The sequence below is a fragment of the Carettochelys insculpta genome, chromosome 1, assembly GCF_033958435.1.
Source record: "Carettochelys insculpta isolate YL-2023 chromosome 1, ASM3395843v1, whole genome shotgun sequence".
Lineage (NCBI taxonomy): Eukaryota > Metazoa > Chordata > Testudines > Carettochelyidae > Carettochelys > Carettochelys insculpta.
The window spans coordinates 321,272,205-321,292,448 of NC_134137.1; the positions used below are offsets into that span (position 1 = coordinate 321,272,205).

A 20,244-nucleotide genomic window follows, 5' to 3' on the forward strand; every position below is an offset into this window, starting at 1 on the left:
GGGAAAAGGCTGAAATACTTGGTACAGATATTCATTTATTGGGGTGCTTGTTATAAGAATGAGGTTATTTTCGCTTGTAGCTCCTAGCTCAAGTTCTATCTTAGCTATGGAATGAACTTACCAAAGTCAGTAATCATGATTGCCACTTTTTCATAGAGCATGTTTAGAATCATAATGATTATAAAACTGATGATTGAAGCAGTTACTGAAGTGGCTGCTTGGGGAGTCAGGTACCTCTGGATTGCTTCTTTTCGAGTAATGTTCTGTGGCAGCGTTGCAGAAAATACAAGGAAGACTGAGAGCCTGTAGACAATGATTCCAATGACTGAAGCAAGAATCAAAAGAATCTGAAAATAGAGCACAGTATATAGATTGATGCAAAATTATATGGCTCAGGAAAAACAGAGCTTTGAAATATATATATATATCTATATATCAAAGGGCAAAGTGAAAGTGATTGGAACCTCTCTCTCCCCTATTCCAGAACACGAGAGCAAGGAGATGCTCTATGAAGATAAAGCACAGTAAATACAGAATCCATAAGAGAAGACTATTTTGTGTAGCAAATGGTCAACCTATGGCAAATGGTGGCTAATGTTATAAGCAGTAATAATATTTAAAGCCGGGCAAGCTAGATTAATCAGAAAGATAATTAGAAAGATAATCAGACCTCATTCTTCAGAAACAGATCCTGAGGTTAGGAAATAATCTTCTCTTCCCAACCCGACCCACCCCCCCCACACCATGTACAGCACTACACAATTGGCAGGATGTATTCTATAAGCTAGGGATTGTTGTTATGGATTTAGTGGTGGGTGCCGGGGGAGCTCACTGGAAGCAGCAACTGCTCCTGAACAGAAACTGACACATTTTAATCAGTCACATCATCTGCACTGGTAGAAATAATACTTTTATGTTCAGTGTTCTATTTCCCCTTGTTTTTTTTAAATTTTGTTTTACATCTCTGCTTCTTCTCTCATTTTTATTTCTGATTAGCTACCTAGTTTTTATTTAGACTATAAGTTCTTCAGGGCACCGAGTTTCTCTTGTATGTTTGTAAAGTGACATTCATCTCTCCCTCTCCCGAAGCCACAATACTACAGGTTGAACCTCTCTAGTCTGGCAATATCCATAATCTGGCATGATTTTAGTTAGCTAGCTGACCACGTATGGGTGTGGCCAAGTTTCCTGTGGCTCCATAAAGTTTGTTTTCAGCCACCAGTCATGGCTCCCAGTATTCTGTGCTGTTATTTAGCTGTAATTTGCCCCTAAATGTCTTCTAAGAGCCCAGTAAGCAGTGGCAGTGTTGGTGATGTGCTAGACAATATTGACCTCCCATGATCTGGCAAATTCTTTCATCCAACACCAGTCACGTCCCAAGGGTGCCGGATTAGAGAGGTTCAACCTGTATTATAATAATAATCCAAGTCACAATACATGCTACAAGATTCTCCCCAGCATTCTGAAGCCCAGCTAGCCAGTGAGTTATTTTCTTCCCTGCGCTGCAGACGTGCAAACCCAGAACATCGTCTCTTCCATGCCGGCTTGCCAGCATTCTACACGGGCTTTGAGTGCCAGTATCATTTCCCCTTTTTCCAGCTCCAGTACACTGCACAGGCTCTTGAAGCATGCAATATATTAGCACTCTCAGCTTTTAAAGATGGCCTCTCTGGGCCTGACAATATGGTTTCATGGATGGCGGGACTTCTTTCAATTTTTAGCTTTAATTAAAGTAGCAAGATTGGGAAAATCCAACAGCTCCCAACTATGCTCTTGTGAGTGAAATGAAAAAGCTGAAAGAGCCCTAGTCATCTGTGACATGATACTGAACAAAGTGGCTGGAACAGTAATCATGAAAGAAACTGGGAAGTGGGATGGGGGAAACGGTTGTGAAACCTGCTCTGTCCCCAAGGTAATCCATTGTTTCACCGGGCAGTAAAACATGAATCTGAAAATACTGATGGAGGAAGCAGTGGCCCACATTTTCAAACACTGCTCACAAGCTGCAGCCAAATAATATGCATAAGTATAAACTTGTAAGCATGGGTGTCTGTTTTGCATATGCAAATGTATGTTTGGTGCTCGCAATTATGTGTAGGCATGCATGCAAATGCTCTTTGTGTGCAGCTTAAACTCCCATAATTTGAAAATTCAGACCAGTCTGTCATTTTATTAACTCAAATATAGTTTAGTTTTTCATTGTTATCATTTGTTGAGAGGTACATTATGTCAAAAAATAAGACGCATAGAATTTTACCCAGAATAGGACTGCACTTATACAGAAGGTCACCCGTACACACTTTCCACAGGCAGTGTATGGCACATGCTCTTCTTGCTGGAAAGAGAATTGATTTACAAGGTGATTAATCATCCATCTGCTCTTATTTTAAATGTATTTTCTATGTGATCTGTTGTGCACTTTATTACATTTAGAGCACAAGAATGGGAATCAAGACCCCTGGTTTCTATTTCCACACCGGACTTCTTTTCTGTGCCCCCTGTAATTCATGCAGGCCTGTGCATTTAAAAAAACAAGCATCCAGTTGTTTCGCATGTCTCAGTTTTTGGGTGTGCAATTGGAGAAATGTGGGGCCTGATTTTCACAAGTGCTGAGCATCCACTGCTCGCACCAGCTGGATGAGTAGGTGGTCAGCAACCAGACTTTCAGGTGTTCAATGGACCTGAGATTTGGCATCCAAAACTTGTCACTCAAAATTAGGGGACACTTTGAAAATTTAGGTTTCAGCCTCATATGTCTTAGTTTACGTCCTTGTAAAACGGGAGTGCTGCCGGCTTTACCCAGGGGCTTAATTAATGTTTTAAAAAATATTTGAGACTTTCAGATGAAAGGTCTATATAATGGCAAAAATACTATTTTAACAAAATATTCAGTATCTAAAATATTCCTTAAGAATTTTTCAGAATTATCCTTGTGTAAAAAAAAATCAAGTATTACAAGCTTATTAATAAAGGTACCACTTAGGGTAGATTTTTAACCAGGTCTATTTAGTTTTGGAATATTTCACTTCCCCTATTATAAATATGAGAGCAAAGCAAATGATCAGTTAAATGGTGTAGTGATGTGTTAACAAAAAATAATAACCTGACACCTGAGTTCGATGGAGTGAGCCCCTACAGACACTTACAAATGTATTTTAAAAAGACTTATAAACTGAGAGCCTCATAAATGTGTATTGTGTTTCTCTAGCATGAAAGTTATCCCTTTCCATATGAACTCATTAATATTATTAGTATACACATATGCTTGGCCACAATAACTGTTTGTGCTTCTGTCATTCAAAGATGTACTCTCGAGATAAAAAAAGCCTGACTACTGAATGAAATGCAACTTCTCTTCCCCCATTTCCCCTTATTTTCGTGATTTGTCTCTAGGCTTTCAAGAACAATGAACAATCAGTGATCATTGTGGGCTTCTCACAACAAAAATTATTCCAGGCTTGGCTATCACCCAGGGACAGAGGCCCCATTTTGTGGCCCCCATATCATTCCACTGCAGTTCCTCTAGTGGTTAGGGAACTGCCTTTTTGCAATCATCAGTGATCATTCTAACGTTTTCCAGTCACATGCGAAATTTATTTTGTTATGTGCACCAAGGCATGAGCAGATGTGCACCAACAAAGTAAACACATTGCCAGCTTTGGGTGCATGTCAAATCAGCTGGGTGGCACCTGAATCTCTTCTGAGAGGTCGCCCAAGTGCCTAGCTTACAGAGGACACTAGTAATCACCCCTTGCATGGTGTTGTGGATTGCCAGTCCTAAGGCTGCAGTAATCGGTACCACGTGCTGCAATGATAAATTTGATTTCTGTGTACCTTAGGCCCCACATGTGAGCCCGGTACAGATTGATGTATGGTCGGCCTGCAATTAAGATCAATATATAGAAGTGGGGTTTACCCACAAAAGCTCATGACCTAATAAACTGGTTAGTCTTCAAGGAGCTACAGGACCACTTGTTATATACACTCAGATCCTCAGCTGGTGCAAAGCGATGTCATGCCATCGACTTCAAGGAAGCAGTGCAGCTTTATATCAGTTGAAGATCTGGCCCATCACTTTGCTGAGGTCTTTGTTTGAATTTCTAGCTTGCACTATTTGCAGAGTGACCTGTTCTAAAAATGTTTCTTACCTGTGTGATTTCATTTGTTACTACATAAGTGCATTGTGCTTCGTATTCTGGACGTACGTGTTCTTCCTGCTCTAAAAATTCAACCGTGTCCCATTCATATTCCAGTTCTGCCTGCCGTCGCTTCCAAAACTCCAGAAACAAAGTAACTAATCAAAGGATAAACAAACAGAGCTCTATCACATGTGTGCAGTACAGCATCTGAAGTTCTTTTCTGCAATATGGGAATCGTTAATTGTACAGATCACTTTTTTCAGACAGGGAATGTAACCTTGATTGGCTGATGGGACAGTGTCAAGACTTTCTGAGGGAGACAATAACTGGATCTATTTCTTCACCTAAATCACTGCTTTCATAATGGAGATGTTTTTTATGATATCAACCTGCACATTCTTTATGCTAAAGAATGCATAGAACTTTATTTTTTCCATTTTAAAGATACACAGACTGCAAACCATTTGAATTTTACAATGCAGGATGGTTTTCCAATGCAGATTGTTTGGTTACTCAAAGGAACATAATGTTGGAGAGTTATGGATGTTCTAAAAATTAAACCCAGCAAATATAGAAAGTTGCCATATGGAAAAACTAAGGCCCATTTATTATACTCTATAGAGTTAATACCATACCTGCTAAAGCTTTTCCAGAAACTCTTACAGTCAATATACCAATAATCAGAAAAACTCAGGGCCAGTGCGGGAGAGGCAGTTGCGTCAGCGCAGCCATGGAAGAAAGGTTCCTACCACTGCATGTCTGCACATGGGCCTCTCTCTCTGGCAATCCCTATGTTCCCTGCACCCTGGGAACAGAGATCACTCATTCTAAGTAGGGAGCCAAAAAGGGATATGTGGGGCCCTGTTCCTCTTCTACATCAGCCTGGAGAGCGAGGCCAGGGACCAAGGAGGGGCAAACTCTTCAATTGCTGAATCTGGCCATTGGTCTGGTGCGCAGCACAAATGAGAACATCTTAAGGGAGTTCCAACACTAACTGCAAAAGGCCCTCAAGGACTGTTGCAATCGCAGGGAATTACTGGAGTGAAGCATTGGCCTGATCTTATGGCATGTTGCCTCTTCCACTGCTGTAGTCCTTGTGCTAGCAGCCAGCAAGCAAGGGCGGCCCAGGAGGTGCTCTGAGAGCTCTGTCACTGAAGGAGCTGCCTACACAGAGAGAATCCTTCACGGGTGGTAACTTTATAGCTGTTTTGCAACACTCAGGCTTTGGAGCAGGGCAGACTCTTCCGTCTGTATTTTCTTTCATTTATTCTACAAAGGCATTTTCTGACGGTTACAACAAAGGACAGGGAATCTGGAGATTTCGGTTTGATTCCTGCTTGGCCTTGAGCACGTCACTGTACTTTGATAGTTCATACCCACTTTACAGAGGGTTCTGGGAGGCTTAATTCATTAATGTTTTGTAGTTATTTGGGATCTTTGAAGGGAACATACTACAGAATTGCAGTTATTAATCAGTAGATGAATTACTCCTGGAGGAATTCTGTGCCAAAATTTTAAAACTTCTGCACCAAACCATTTAAAATTCTGCACATCACATTAAAAAGTTCTGCATATGTTACTCGTTAAAGTAATACAATGAAATCATGTAGATTTCAATTGTTTTGGTAATTTATTTATCCTACAATATAATCGATGATCAATAAGAGTGGGGAGTATTGGAGGAAATCCCCCAACCCTCATTTGTCTAACAAAAATGTAACTAATGTTAGCACTTTACTTCTAGTTATTAGTCAACAAATATGTTCAGCCAGATGCTCAGTGTTACATCACAGGCAACTGAAGAGCAAGTGGGGGTTGGGGATTCAAACTCACAATTTATACTGGCTACTGCCCATTTCCAGAAAGCTCAGCAGACAACAGTTCATGGAACACATTTGGACAGGATATTTTTTTCCACTCAACAATGTAGACCAGTTCCAAACACTTTAAAGCACCACAAGCCACCATAAGGCCACACTGTCCTTTACAATAAGGCTCCTTCATACCACTTGGGCAATGTAAATGCACCTTAATATTTTTACACCTGTTTCACACTCTGAGGGGAATTCGCTAAGAAGAATGGGAACAATTCACTAGGCAGGCAGGCTGCTACGTTCTGCTCTGCCCGAAGGGCCAAAGCCTGCCCCAAGCCTACCTCCTCAGAAACACCCTGAAGCCCTGCCCCTCCATGTCAAGTGTGCCATTGCACCAAGCGAGAAGGACAGAGTGTCTCTCTCTCATGAGTAACTGCCCAGCTCTCCCATCCCAGCAACGATGTATGTCTCTACCAGCAGCTGTGGGCACCCAAAGTGACCTGCCTGCACTGCCAAGGAGAGGTGCATGACCCTTCTTGTGAGTTCCCTTTGTTTCACTGCCACAAGTCATTGTTCTGTGGGGAAGCAAAGGAATCTGTGGGGGCTGTGAATTCTGTGCATGTGCAGTGAGGCAGAATTCTCCCAGGAGTAATTAATGGTAGTGATGCAATCACAGTGCTAACAGTTTAATTCCTTAAATTATTTCCTAATTGAATTCCTTTAAATTATTTGGGTCAGTCTATTCACAAAAGTATTACAATATAATAAAAATTACAATTGAAAAGGTTTCAGGGCATGGCTCACTTGGGTTCAGTACAATTTTGATGGAATTGCTATAAGAAAATTAATCTCCTCATATAGTAGGTTTACTACAAGAATACTAACAGACCTTTGAAGGCATTGCTGTAGCGATGCAGTTTAACTTTCCATTTAGGAACAATACTTCAAAACAGAAAAATCACAATATTTAATTAAGAGGCAAATTACAAATAAGTTAACTATTGGGACAGCAGAAAAAAGACCAAATTAGCAGAAACTGCTCTAATCTTTGATTTATGGAATTTCCTGCTGGTATATTGAGCACTGCATACCTTTGAAAAGTTCCTAAAAGAATCACATTTAATTTAACAATTATGCTGAAGAAATAGTTACTTTAAAACACTCTATATTAAGTTCATTACCAGAAGATAAAAGTATGTGGTTTATAATGACAAGCATATTAACTTTCCCTTATCTAGCTTGTACATATAACTCTAAAATGTTACAGAAATTTTCTTCTCCACCCTTCATGCAACACTGTTGATAACATAAAACTTCTGTAACTCTGTTGATTAGTTACCAAGTCAACATTACTGGTTAATCAGCACCAAGTAAGCAGCTTTGTTCAGGGGCTGCACTTAAAGCCAACAGCAACCTTGCTAATATGGATAATCCACAGAGGCTCAATAAAGAGAGCGGACTCAGGCCTCTCCCTTGGCCATAGATATGTTGTTACTACCAATTCACAGTCCTCGTCTCTCTGGTGAGAGGGGAGAGGAGGGAGCAATGGTCCTGGGTGGTCCCCATCTCTGGAGGGTGTTAAGAGCAGAGAAGTCCCAGGCCTGGGACTTCCATGAACCCCAGGTTGCCATCTCACACAGCACATCCACCACATCCATTCCCAGGTCTGAGGTGGAAGAAGCAATGGGCTTAAATTTCATCAGGCAAGTTTAGGTAGGACATTAGGAAACGTTCCCTAGCACGGTGGTTAAGTACTGGAATGAATTGCCTAGGGAGGTTGTAGAATCTCCATCACTGGAGAAATTTAAGAACAGGTTGGATAAATATCTAACACAGAAGATACAGATGGTGCTTGGTCCTGCCATGAGGGCAGGGGACTGGACTTGTTGAAGTCCCTTCCAGTTCTAGTATTCTATGATCCTGTGCTGATTCAGTGAGGACATGGGGTGACACTGTGAAGCAGCAGGGCAGGGAATGGGAAGGAAGCCAACACACATCTTCGCATCTCCTAGAAAGCAACACAAATGTAAAGCAGAATCCCACTGATGAAACATTGGGAAGGAGCACCTACTCTGATCTCTGCTACTTGGCAGGTAATCTAGGCTCCCTTCTCAAGAAAATTCTGGTGGTGCACAGGTCCATGAAACAAGACACTTTTTGGAAAAAATAAACTTTGCCTTATCCAATAAACCCAGAACAGAATAGAATCTGTCAGTGGGAAAGCCCTGGCTTAAAAAGACACTTTCTTTGTCATGAGATGTCCCTAGTGCTTGTAATTATTGTAGTTTAGTGTATCAATTATGGAAATGAAGAAGCAAAGACATAATTAGTAGAGTGTTTAATAAATGGCTCTATTTTTCCCTTTGCCTTCCGCAGTCACATAACTGTTAGTGGGAATAGGCAGCTCCAAGATTACTCAGAGGAAAACAGGTCCTGTTTAAGCATGTGGCTCCTGCTGACTTAACATTGGGCAGTTCTAATACCTTTTCCTTTTCTTCAAGGCTAAAAGGACGAAGCAAACATTGAAAAACAACATTCCTCTCTGCCCATGTAAGTTCTAAAACCTGTCTCATAACGATGCTAAAGATAGCAAGTGTACATTGGGGTGGGCAATAGAGAGCCTGAGGGCCAGAGAGGCCACACCTAGAAGGGCAGCGTCTGTCGACAGAGGTCACTGTTGACAGGGAAACCTCCGCAGTACCTCTGTCGACAGATTGTGTCTACACACAAAAGCAGATTGAAAGGGCAAGCCACTCTGTCAACAGAGAGCAGCCAGATTGCCAGGTCGTCTCGCGACAGAACAGCTGACCGGAAACTCTGCAAACAGGGCTGCCTGGAGGACTGGAAGCCCCCTCTGTTGACAGAAGTGTCTAACTGGGCACTCTGTTGACAAAATACTGTCAATAGAAGTGTTACGCCTGATCGGGAACAGGGAAAAGCTGCTGACTGAACAGCTGAGTTTTGTCAGCAAACTCCTGACAGAGCGCTTTAACTGTGTAGACACTCGGCGAGTTTTGTCAACAAAAGCCTGGTTTTGTCAACAGAAGCTGCCTGTGTAGACTTGGCCACACAGTTTGCCAGGGTTAGGCCCAGGCAAGCCTCCAAACACTTTAGTTACCAGCATGTCTGCAGGTTTGGCTGCTTGCTGCGCCTGTTGTGTGTGCTTCACTGTCCCTGACCAATGGGAGCTGTAGGAAGTGGTGGCCCAGCCCACAGCTCTTTTCACAGCTCCCATTGGCCAGGAACGATGATCTGTGGCCAATGGGACCAGCAACTGGCTGCACCTGTGGATGTGCAGCCAAATAAAGCCTTTGGTGGCCTGCCATGGGCTAATTCTGGCGAACCAAGTTCAGCCCACAGGCTGCTTATTAACAAACCTTGGTGTATAGGCTTAATTTCTTTGTGTGAATTCCCTATTAAAACACGTGAACAGGAGCAGCTGAAATAGTTGTACATTTAGCTACACTTTTCAGCTGACAGCTTAGATTTGTCCAAAATTAGGTGAGAAAACTGCAGACAAAAAGTAAAACATTGAAATCAACTTACCCCATATTCCCATAAATACTGCAAATACTAGTGTTCCGAAGCTATCAAATATACATAGTTTCTGTAAACAATTAAAAAAAATAGAGGCTTTAGCTATAATGGGTCAGTAATTTTTCTACATGGGATCAGAACATGGAAAGAATATTGAACCTTTTGATTTTAGTTTTGAGCTTTTATATGGTTTAACCCATCACTACCCTTCTCCCTTGTATTCTTCCAGTGTGCAAAATCAAGGACATTAAATAAAAAACACTGCATTAAACCCCTACAAACCAAATATGCAGGAAAAAGATATACAGACGTTACAGTATAAATGTTCCATCAATTCATTGCACTGGAAGAGGACAACCAGCACTTCAGCACTAGGAATTTTAGTTCACATGATGCACACACATTGTTGTCTCTCTTTTTTGTGTGCGCGTGCAGACGCGCGCACACACACACACGCACGCACACACACAGAGTAAATGCACAAGAAATTCTGATGACCAGAAAGGCTGCGTCTACACTCTAGTCCCCCTTCCAAAGTGGAATGCAAATGAGGCAAATCGGAAATGCAAATGAAGCAACAATTTACATATCTCACGCTTCGTTTGCATTATCGCATTTTTGAAAGAGAGTCTATTGAAAGAAAAACAGCAGTGTAGATGGAGTTCTTTCGAAATAAAACCCCATTTTTGAAAGCACCCTTCTTCCTAATTTTTTTCAGGAAGAAAGGTGCTTTCAAAAACAGGCTTTTATTTCAAAAGAACCCCATCTACACTGCTGTTTTTCTTTCAAGAGACTCTCTTTCGAAAATGTGATTATGCAAATGAAGCATGAGATATGTAAATCAGTGCTTCATTTGCATTTCCAATTTGTCTCATTTGCATTCCCCCTTTGAAAGGGGACTGTAGTGTTGATGCAGCCAAAGTGACACAAAAACAACTATTTAATAAGAGGACAGTGCTTTGATATGGTAATTGTGGGGTTGCTCTTTGCCTTTCCTTCCCTTTTCACGTTTCTCTCTTACACCTTTCTTTTTGCTCTGCTGGAGAAACATTAATCTTGCATCAGCAGGGAGTAACAATGCTGCTCTTTTACTCCCAGGATGGTATAAGAGAAAAGACAAAGGCTATTGCAACTGAGCTTAGAAGCCCATTTCTGCAGGATGTAAATGGCACATTACCTTAGAGGATTCACAGGTGATAGTAAGGTTCCAGTACGTGCATGTCTTATCACACTGTGGGCACATTATGATGTTGCCTCCTATGTTGGGATCACACACTTCTTGGCTAAAAATCAAATCAAATCAATCAATCACACAAGCACAAAACTTAAACTACCTTTACTTCTCGTAGGTGGTATGATAGCTTGGTGAAGTGAGGAATAAGTTGCTGAGCGCGCTGCTTTCAGACAATGCACCTCCTCCACTTTCACTCTCAGGCTGCTTCTACACTAGCAAGTTCTCCTGACAGATTTTTGGAAAGATGGGGGCTTTTCTGAAAGATCCCGTGGAGCGTCTACATACAAAAAAGTGTTCTTTCTAAAGTAAATTGAAAGAACGTGGCACTCCTTTTGAAAGTGTTCTTCCACTCCCATTTCAGGAAGAGCGCCTTCTTTTGAAAGTATCAGAGAGCTAGCTGTGTTAGTCTGTATCTTCAAAAACAACAGGGAGTCCTGTGGCACCTTATAGACTAACCCTCTTTTGAGAGCTTCTTTTGGAAGAAACGATGTGTAGATGCTCCGTGGGCCCTTTTTTTCAAACGAGCAGTCCTCAGGGCACCTGATTTTTCAATCCCTGATCCATTCTTTTGAAAGAGTGGGGGCTGTGTGGACGCTTTCTTTCGAAAGAGCAGATCACTCTTTTGATCTGCTTTTTTGTGTGTGGACGCACTCTTTCGAAAGGAGTTATTTCAGAAGAGACATTCCAGATGGGCTTCTTTTGAAAATCTCAGTGGTGTAGACTTAGTCTTAGCCTTCAATGTATTGCAAATTAGATTAAGAAGCATGGAACAAATTATCCCCCGTTATTTTTGGTGCTATTCTGTAAAACAAATCATGCTGAGACCACAACAGATCTTCAAAAAATCCCCCTGTTCACATTTTCAGGATTTCATAGTGAGTCTTTTACCTGATTTACAATGGAGAAATCTACCCTAGAGTGTCTAGTCTGGGCCTAGTAATAGGTGAGGTTAGAGGGTGGAAAAAGGAGATTTCTCTTCAGACCAGGAAGTGGGTGCAGTGCTACTTATATTAGCCAAAGTGACTGAAGAACTGCTAGCTACAGAGGAAATAGGAGGATCAGGGGATCTGCATAAGTGAAAATTACTTTCCCCATCAATGTCTCTCTTCAGGAGGTAAAGTGGGGAGCAGAATTTTCCCTGGGCAGCTGTTCTACAGAAACTAAGGGAATGAAGGGATTAAGTTACAAACAGTGCCTCGTAAAGGGCCCTCCAGTCATATGTGAATTTCACCATATGGGAAAGTTGTTGCTCTCCCTTAGGGAGTAACAAATATAAATAGACATGTTACAGTAACTTGCACTGAAGTTTTGATTTTTCCACTGTTTTCTTTGCATTTGTACATTGTATGTGGGGGTCACATAGAAATGACAAAACTATAAAGAATGAAAAACCAAACTCTTAAATAGGTCATTGTAATATTCATCTCTCTATTACTTTTTTGCCCTGGACATTCAATCTTTAACTTCAGAACCAATCCAGCGGCAATTCTTATTCTCTATATTTGTTTTTCCATTAACGTGATTTTTGCTTATGCAGGGATTGGACCACCTCTCATTGAAGTCAGGGGGAATTATTGTGTTAGGTTCTTAGTGAGCCCTTTCTGTACTAAAAGATATTCAGGAGTTGATTCTGTTTCAGAGGCTGTGCTGTTTACTTTATTTTCTTCCCAGGATTTGTCATCATTTTTTCCCTGTTTTTTAAATTTACTTTCATGCATTCTTTATTTTGAAGGCAGAAACATGGTCTACAGTTTGGGGTGCTCGTCTAATATTTTTGCTGCTTAAATAATTTTGCTTATCTGTTCTTTTCATTCGATGTACGTTTTATTTGACATGCATGTCTCTGTACATTCTGCTATGTAAAGCCTGTAGGCATAATGCACCTTAAAGATTTATAGCAGAACTCTGCACCGGTTTCAGTAAGGAGTTCTGCTCAAAAGCTCATGGCATGAGTTGGCTCTTTGTTTGCTTACAGTATGTCAGGCAGGAGAATGAGGACAGAGGGCAGAGGAGGGAACATTCAGAATGAGAATGGAGGATGCAAGGGAATTAGGAAAAATAAGGGGGAGTTGTAGGACTTTGATGTCGCTTGGACTAGATGACCCAGCAATGCTCTTGTAGCCCTGATACGTACTTGCTGTTTCCTGTTCAAAGTGTTCACGCATCGTGAACTTCAACCAGGGATCACTATCAAGGTTCACATTTTTTATGCCCAGCAAACTCTGTAGGCAACAACAGGCAGTGACAGAAAGGGTCACGTGCCCATCACCGAATGCAGGACTGGGGAGTGGAATGGGGCCAGCAGCCAGGAGGCAAAGGGCAGGGACAGAGCTTCTGTGCTTCTCACCACATTGCCAGGGGATGGTTCAGTGCAGCAGCTGCAATCTGCTCACCCAGGCAGCTCTTGGCCACGCCATCTGCCTGGGATGCCAGGCAGGCAGCGTGGTGAGAGGCTCTGTGGCTCTCCACGCCGGGGGGCTGGAGCTTGCACAGTAGGAGGACAGAGCGCCCCTTGCCAGGTAGTGTGGGATTGGGAGGGGATGGGGAGAGTGTGTGGACTCTGGGCTGTGAATAAACAAATCATATGGGGAGCGGTTACATTCCCCTGCTTTAGCTGGTGCCTCCTTTGTGTCCCTCCCCACTACTCACCATACAGTGAACATGTGAAAATACATTTGAACTAGTCACCCCATACCTCCATGTGCAGTTGTCCTTTGTTGTGTACCCATACAGAAAACAGGCAAGTCCCACTACTGCTGCCACGATTAGCATATGGGTGTAAAAACCGAGCCAAGCAAAATATATTCCAATTTTCTCTCCATAATATTTCCTGTTGGGGGGAGAAAAGCACTTTGAAAATGCAGTCAAAACTACAGTTCTTTCTCAGACCGCTCTCTAGTGCAGAAACTTAGGGCTAGCCTCAATTTTCATGTTTTTACACTGTGTGGCTGCAGAAGTACAACAGCTAAGTATTTCTGTTAATTTGCATTATTTTTAGATTTGCACGTAATGGCTGCTTCTCATGTACCTCAATTTTGATTAGTTACATAGCCATATACCTGTAGCTTATGAAGTCACAACCAGAGCATGCTCAAACACGTGTGCAGATATGGGCGTGCATATTTTAATTAGAATTAAAGCAGTGACACTCAGACTGAGGTTCAGGAGCCATAAGTGGCTTTTTAATATATCTCCTGTAGCTCTTTGCTACACATGAAATTAAAACACTATTGGATTTCATTATTAACCAGTCTAAGTTATTAACCAATAAGGACGCTTTCATTCTGTTATTAGTCAGTTAAGTTACCAACTTGCATTACGTCATTACCTTATTTACTGTGAAAATAATATACATTATTCTTCTATATAAAATATTTCCCCTTACCTACTGTTTAAATATGAAAATATAATGTTATACCCAGCTATTACGGTGGCTCTTGCGGCCAATGTTGATCACCAGGTTGGCTCTTGAAACACTGCGGTTTGAGTATCATTGAATTAAGTCATGAATCTTCAATGTGCCAAGAAGTGAAAATGTTACATGAATTCCTAGGTCCTTTGGAATTCTACCAATCACATGCTTACCCACCTGACAAGATCCAATGGCTGCAGTTTGTAAATACTTCGGGGGTGAGCCCACTCCTTGTAAAGAAGGTACCGTTCATTAGGGCAGTTGGGGTCCTCTGACGGGCAATTGAATCTACACTGCAAAAAAGAATGAATATTGGAAAACTATCCCCTTCTGATAAGCACACACCGTACCCAAACAGCTGAGCTCATTTACGTGACTCGACTATAACTGTACCAACCAGTGTCACTGCAGCCCCACTGGCCGTGTGAAATCTGATCCATTGTGGAGCTACACTGATGAGATCAATGTCTGGCGTAATTCCCAGTGCCTGAGCCTGTGACAGCAAGGCCTGGGCTCTTCCCCGCTTCACCATCTGCCTAGGGAAGGATGCTCACGTGTGCACTCCACACCTGGGGTCATGTAATCATATTTGTTGTCAGATGGGGGGGTCATAATGCAGTGACGTTTGAGAACCACTAGCCCAAAAGCCACTGCGAGTTACAAAAAAGCAGTAGTAAGCAACAAAGCAGTGACAGCAGAAAGGCTTGCTATTAAAGACCCAATCTTGTAAATGCTTACGCATATGCTTAACTTTAATTAAGTGAACAAAAAAGCAGTCCAGTAGCACTTTAAAGACTAACAAAATAATTTATTAGGTGGTGAGCTGTCATGGGACACACCCACTTCTTCAGACCATAGCCATACCAGAACAGACTCAATATTTAAGGGACAGAGAACCAAAAACAGTAATCAAGATTGACAAATCAGAAAAAAATATCAAGGTGAGCAAATCAGAGAGTAGAGGGGCAGAACAGGTGGGGGGAGAGTCAAGGATTAGATTAAGCCATGTATGCAAAAGAGTCCCTATAGTGACCCAGAAAATTCCCATCCTGGTTCAAACCATGTGTTAATGTGTCAAATTTGAATATAAAAGAGAGTTCAGCAGCCTCTCTTTCAAGACTGTTGTGAAAATTCCTCTTCAGTAAGATGCAGACTTTTAAGTCATTACAGAATGGCCCACTCCATTAAAATGCCAGCTAACAGGTTTGTTGATCAGGAGTGTTTTTATGTCTGTTTTGTGCCCATTAACACTTTGTCTTAGAGAGTTTTAAGTTTGAAGTATGCTCTTTTGCATACTTGGCTTAATCTAATTCTTGACCCCCCTCACCCCTCTACTCTCTGATTTGCTCACCTTGATATTTTTTTCTGATTTGTCAACCTTGATTACTATCTTTGGTTCTTTGTGCCTTAAATATTGAGTCTGTTCTGGTATGGCTATGGTCTGAAGAAGTGGGTGTGTCCCACGAAAGCTCACCTAATAAATTATTTTGTTAGTCTTTAAAGTGTTACTTGACTGCTTTTTTGTTTTGATAGTATACAGACTAGCACAACTTTCTCTCTGTTACTGTTTATTATGTGAGTCATACTGAAAACAATGGGGTTCATTCATGTACTTAAAGTTAAACATGCATGTAAGTATTTGCACTTTGGGGTTTAGGATTGGGAGAATAAATAAAAAAGGATTAGTTACAATTAAAGAATGAGATTGAAATGAAATAGACAGTGGGTGCCTCTAACATACTAGCAGGTGCTTTCTTTGAGGACAATGGTATACTATAATAAAGTCTGAAAACTCTCGAAAATAAATGTAGATGTTCCAGCATCTGTTTTAGACGTAAAAGATGGTGCAGAGAGAAATACCACTTTGTTTCCTTGCTAAGTTGGTTATAGACATATTTGGTGAAAATGTGAACTTGCATTAAGAATTTTAAATTTTATTTTACATTCTATTCTACAGTGCAACAAGAAAGGCAATTAGGGACAATATTTAGCTTTTCTTCTTGGAGAGGGGAACAGGTACATCCTGGGAGTTTCTGGTCACAGAGCATCATAGACAGTATAGTCCAGCTGGGGAGACCGGCCCTTAGAGGAGAATTAGGACATGAGGCAACTGAATGACATTCAACTCCAATCAGGCACCTAAACTTCATTTCCAGATCAAAGTATTTCAGTTTCAGAGTGTTTGGTGTTGCAGAGAAGCATTAAAATCTCTGAAAAAAAAACCTTTTCTGAAAAAGGTGTGTTTAGTTGAAAAATTTTCTTCTGCAAAGAAGGTTTGAAAGAAATTTTTCTTCCAGCCATTCTCTCCAGATAAGATAGTCAGCAAACAAATAAAATCAATGCCTTACATATTTCGCTACAGGAATCATACATATGACTTCAATCAACATGCAAATTTATTCCCAACTAGGATACCCTTTCCAAGCACTTGACTTACATCATGAAGAGGAAACGCTGCCTTGTAGATCCCAGAGTCTAGGAGTTTGTTAATACCAAATTTTTTTACATTGTCTTTTACTGCATATTCCACACGGGAAAGAATAAAGTAAACCTGAAAAATACAAAATGCCCTGTATCTCTTTCAATTTTGAAAACAATGTAAACTACAATTGTGTTGCCACAGAATCAGTAGTGATGAAGAGCGTAATTTCCCTAGGTACTGTTCACTGTACAAGGCCACCACCCCATTTAAGTCACACTTAAACTCTATTTTGGGCTATAAGTAGAACCCAAATTGGATGACTATTTGGAATTTCAGCCCTTTAGATCACCCAGTCAGGGTATGTCTAACATTTCTGGGACTATCAACCCAGTCAGGGTCACTCTTCCAGAGTTTGATTTTGTGCACCTAGTAGAGATGTGCGAAATCAAATTGTCTGGGGTCAGCAGTTGGCCCCTGTACTCGCTGTCACAAGGAATAAGGCAGCGTGATGGGAGAGTCTCCTGTCAACCTCACTCTGTGTGGACAGTCAGGTAAGTTGATTGCAGATAAGTCAATTCTAGCTACGCAATTGCCCTAGCTAGAATTATGTATCTGCATTCGACTTCACTGCATACAGTAGACCAAGCCTCAGCCTCCTAGTCAATGTAGGATTGTTCCCTACAGGACATTTCTAATCTTTCAAGAGGGTTGTTTGTTACTGGTAATGGTGCTTGTATTGTTGCGATTAAAAAAAAGAGAAATAATCAAACGTCTTTGGCTGGGTTTAGAGACAGAAAAGAAATAAATCTTTATACTGACTTACAATACGGCTTCTGGTTGCAGGGTTGAAGAAGGTGTCTTTGTCTTGAATGTAAAAATCAGACAAACGGGCCTTTTCAAATGGGGCAGTAAAAAAATCTTGCTCTGGTTTGATGATATTTTCATCCACTTGGAAGAGTCTACTAAACCAGTTGAAAGCTGAATCTCGAGTTTTCAGGTCATTGGGCTGAAGAGGCAGTTTGATGTGCATAACCTCGGCGTACGTGCACAGCACTTCCCAAGGGGCGTGCACTTTTACAAAAATAAGCTTTTCATCTAGGACCTAAAGTGGAAGCATATTAAAAATATATGTGCATAAAAATGAAAGCAAAGAGCTCTTCATAATACTTGGCAGCAAGACAGATTTTCCCTTGTCTTTGAAACCCCTAGAAGACAATTTAAGGGATGTATTCTTTATCCATACTAATGAACATCTCATTAACTTTTGCAAAAGCACCAAAGAGAGAGAACCACATGTTAACAAGATCACTTAATTGTTGCTTTAATGGTAACATATCTGCAAAATATTTTACAAATCAATTTAAATTTTAATACATATTACCTATGTGCTTTTCTTAAGGCTGTTTATAGATCTAGTTCTCAAAGAAGCTCACTATTTAAAATGATTTTGAATCATGAGTGCAGCAGAATTACCAGAACCTGCACAAATTTACAACGTACCATTTACAAGGAGCAATATATCCATATTGGATTTTCTCCTAACAGGGCTCCCTGCTGCTGGTTGATGTGCATACTATGGTCTAAGGACCCAATCATATGCTAGGGTGCCCAAGTGGAACTTCCGCTGCAAGTGGCTATCTATCAAAGGCTCAAAGATGTGGATTTTGAGCCCAACCGGGGAGGAAGTGGCAGGGGGACCTCCCTGTTCTGGAACTCATTATGTTACAAAATAATAATAAAAGGATGTTGCGCCAGTTTTTTGCTGCATCTTCTGGGACTACAGCACAGCAGACATTGCTAAGGAAGAAGCTTCCTGGATTCTGAGCTGCTGCGGTGGCTAACATGGCCCCTGGCATAAATGAGACTATCACCAGTGGCCACTTCATCTTGTACCAGCCTGTCCACAGCTACTTATGGGCTGATCTGCAGTCCAGAATCTTCCTAGTGCTGAGTGCTACAGCTATTCCCACTATGTTAGAGCCTGCACAGCCTAGAGGACCATTTATTATGGCCTATTTCATTAGGCGAATTCTCCCCAATCCCTGGTGTCCCATTTACAATTCCTATATGCCAGAAGGGCAGGGGGCAGAAGTGGCCCCTTAGAATGTTTATTGGGCTTCATGTGTTCAAAGGACTAAACAAATTATTTAATCTTCCCAATGCCTCTGTAAAGTAGGTAAGTACTAACTGCACTTTGCAAAGGAAGAAACCGACATAAAGCATAAGTGACTTCACCGAAGGTCACAGAGCAAGTCAGTGACCGATTCATGATTACAATACAGAGATTCTATTCCTAGACAAAAGGAAGGCCAGGGAAACATCTCCTGACACCAACATCCTGACCTTACAGGAATAAAGAAGGGGAAGAAGCTACAGTGCATTCATAGACTTAATTTCCTCGTCCATGTGGAGCCAAATTCAGCCTTCAGCCACAACAGTCCACACAGGAAAGAATACTCACTGATCTCATTGCTTCAAGTTGCAAGCCATTGCTTATAAGATTGGACTCATATGCTTGTCTCTTCCTCTGTCAAGATCAAATGCAAGTGGTAAAACATCTTTGTTTGCTGATTTATGTCATTTGTATAAAGCTGTGTGCATAAAATAAAGGTAAAGGATTGTCCAACAAAAGTGAAGAATCACCCTTCTGATGGGTTATTATTCACAATATCTACAGTATAGTTGTTATGGCAATCAGTTCTCCATTAACTACTAATATTATTATTTTTCTAAGAGCATAACACTTTAAAATCAAGTTATGGAGAATATCTGCTTTCTTGGATTGCTAAAGGTATGTGAGCTCTAGCCCATGTTTTACAATTACAGGTAGGTCAAGCCACAAATTCAGATCTTCATCTGTATATGGTAGGACTGTTGACTAATCACAGTTAACTCATGAGATTAACTAAAAAAATTAATTGCAAGCTGCAATTAATCTATTTTAATCACAATGCCAAACCATAAATACCAATTGAAATATATTAAATATTTTGGATGTTTTTCTAAGTTTTCAGTAACGACACAGAACACTAAATATACAGTGCTCGCTTTACATTATATCTGAATTGTAAAAATGATAAAGAAAAGAAATAGCTTTTTAACTTGCCCCATACAAGCACCGTAGTGTGATCTTTTTATCATGAAAGCGTAACTTACAAATGTAGATTATTACATAAATGCACTGTAAAACAAAACAGTGTAAAACTTGAGCTAAAAAGTTTACCCAGTCCTACTTCTGGGTCAGCCAATCTCTAAAAGAAACAAGCTTGTTTGCATTTTTAGGAGACAATTCTGCCTACTTATTTACAATGTCACCTAAAAGCGAGCACAGACATTCTCATGGCACTTTTACAGTTGGCATTGCTAAGTGTTTACGTGCTAGACATGCTAAACATTTGTATGCTCTTTGTGCTTCAGCCATCATCCCAGAGGACATGCTTCCATGCTGACAAAGCTCATTAAAAAAAAAAGTGTTAGTTAAATGTGTGATTCAGTTCCTTGGTGGGGAATTGTTTCCTGTGCTGTTTCTTACCTGCATTCTGACATTACTTCTTGTTATAGCAGTCTGAGATGACAACCCAGCACATGAACACTTTCACTACAGATTTGACAAAACACAAAATGGTACTTTCAGCCAGGTCCAAGGCGGCTGGGAAGCCTATTGGCTAGAACACCAAGTAGGCAGG

The 20,244-nt window shown here is 40.9% G+C and overlaps 1 protein-coding gene across 3 annotated transcripts in view; it reads right to left on the bottom strand.

Annotated features, from left to right (window-relative positions):
* The window catches only part of ANO6 (anoctamin 6), a 140,025-nt gene that overhangs the window by 20,458 nt on the left and 99,323 nt on the right, over positions 1 to 20,244 (bottom strand). For 2 of the 3 annotated variants that reach the window (XM_075014143.1, XM_075014140.1), the window contains 10 exons: positions 19,020 to 19,085; positions 17,382 to 17,660; positions 16,574 to 16,687; positions 14,314 to 14,429; positions 13,420 to 13,554; positions 10,668 to 10,773; positions 9,500 to 9,560; positions 4,149 to 4,294; positions 2,258 to 2,335; positions 122 to 347 (listed from right to left, as the gene is read on the bottom strand). In XM_075014143.1, coding sequence (XP_074870244.1) covers positions 122 to 347; positions 2,258 to 2,335; positions 4,149 to 4,294; positions 9,500 to 9,560; positions 10,668 to 10,773; positions 13,420 to 13,554; positions 14,314 to 14,429; positions 16,574 to 16,687; positions 17,382 to 17,660; positions 19,020 to 19,085 — 1,327 coding nt within the window. Of the gene's footprint in view, positions 1 to 121; positions 348 to 2,257; positions 2,336 to 4,148; positions 4,295 to 9,499; positions 9,561 to 10,667; positions 10,774 to 13,419; positions 13,555 to 14,313; positions 14,430 to 16,573; positions 16,688 to 17,381; positions 17,661 to 19,019; positions 19,150 to 20,244 lie in introns of all 3 variants that reach the window. The other variant, XM_075014152.1, reaches the window with a different exon arrangement.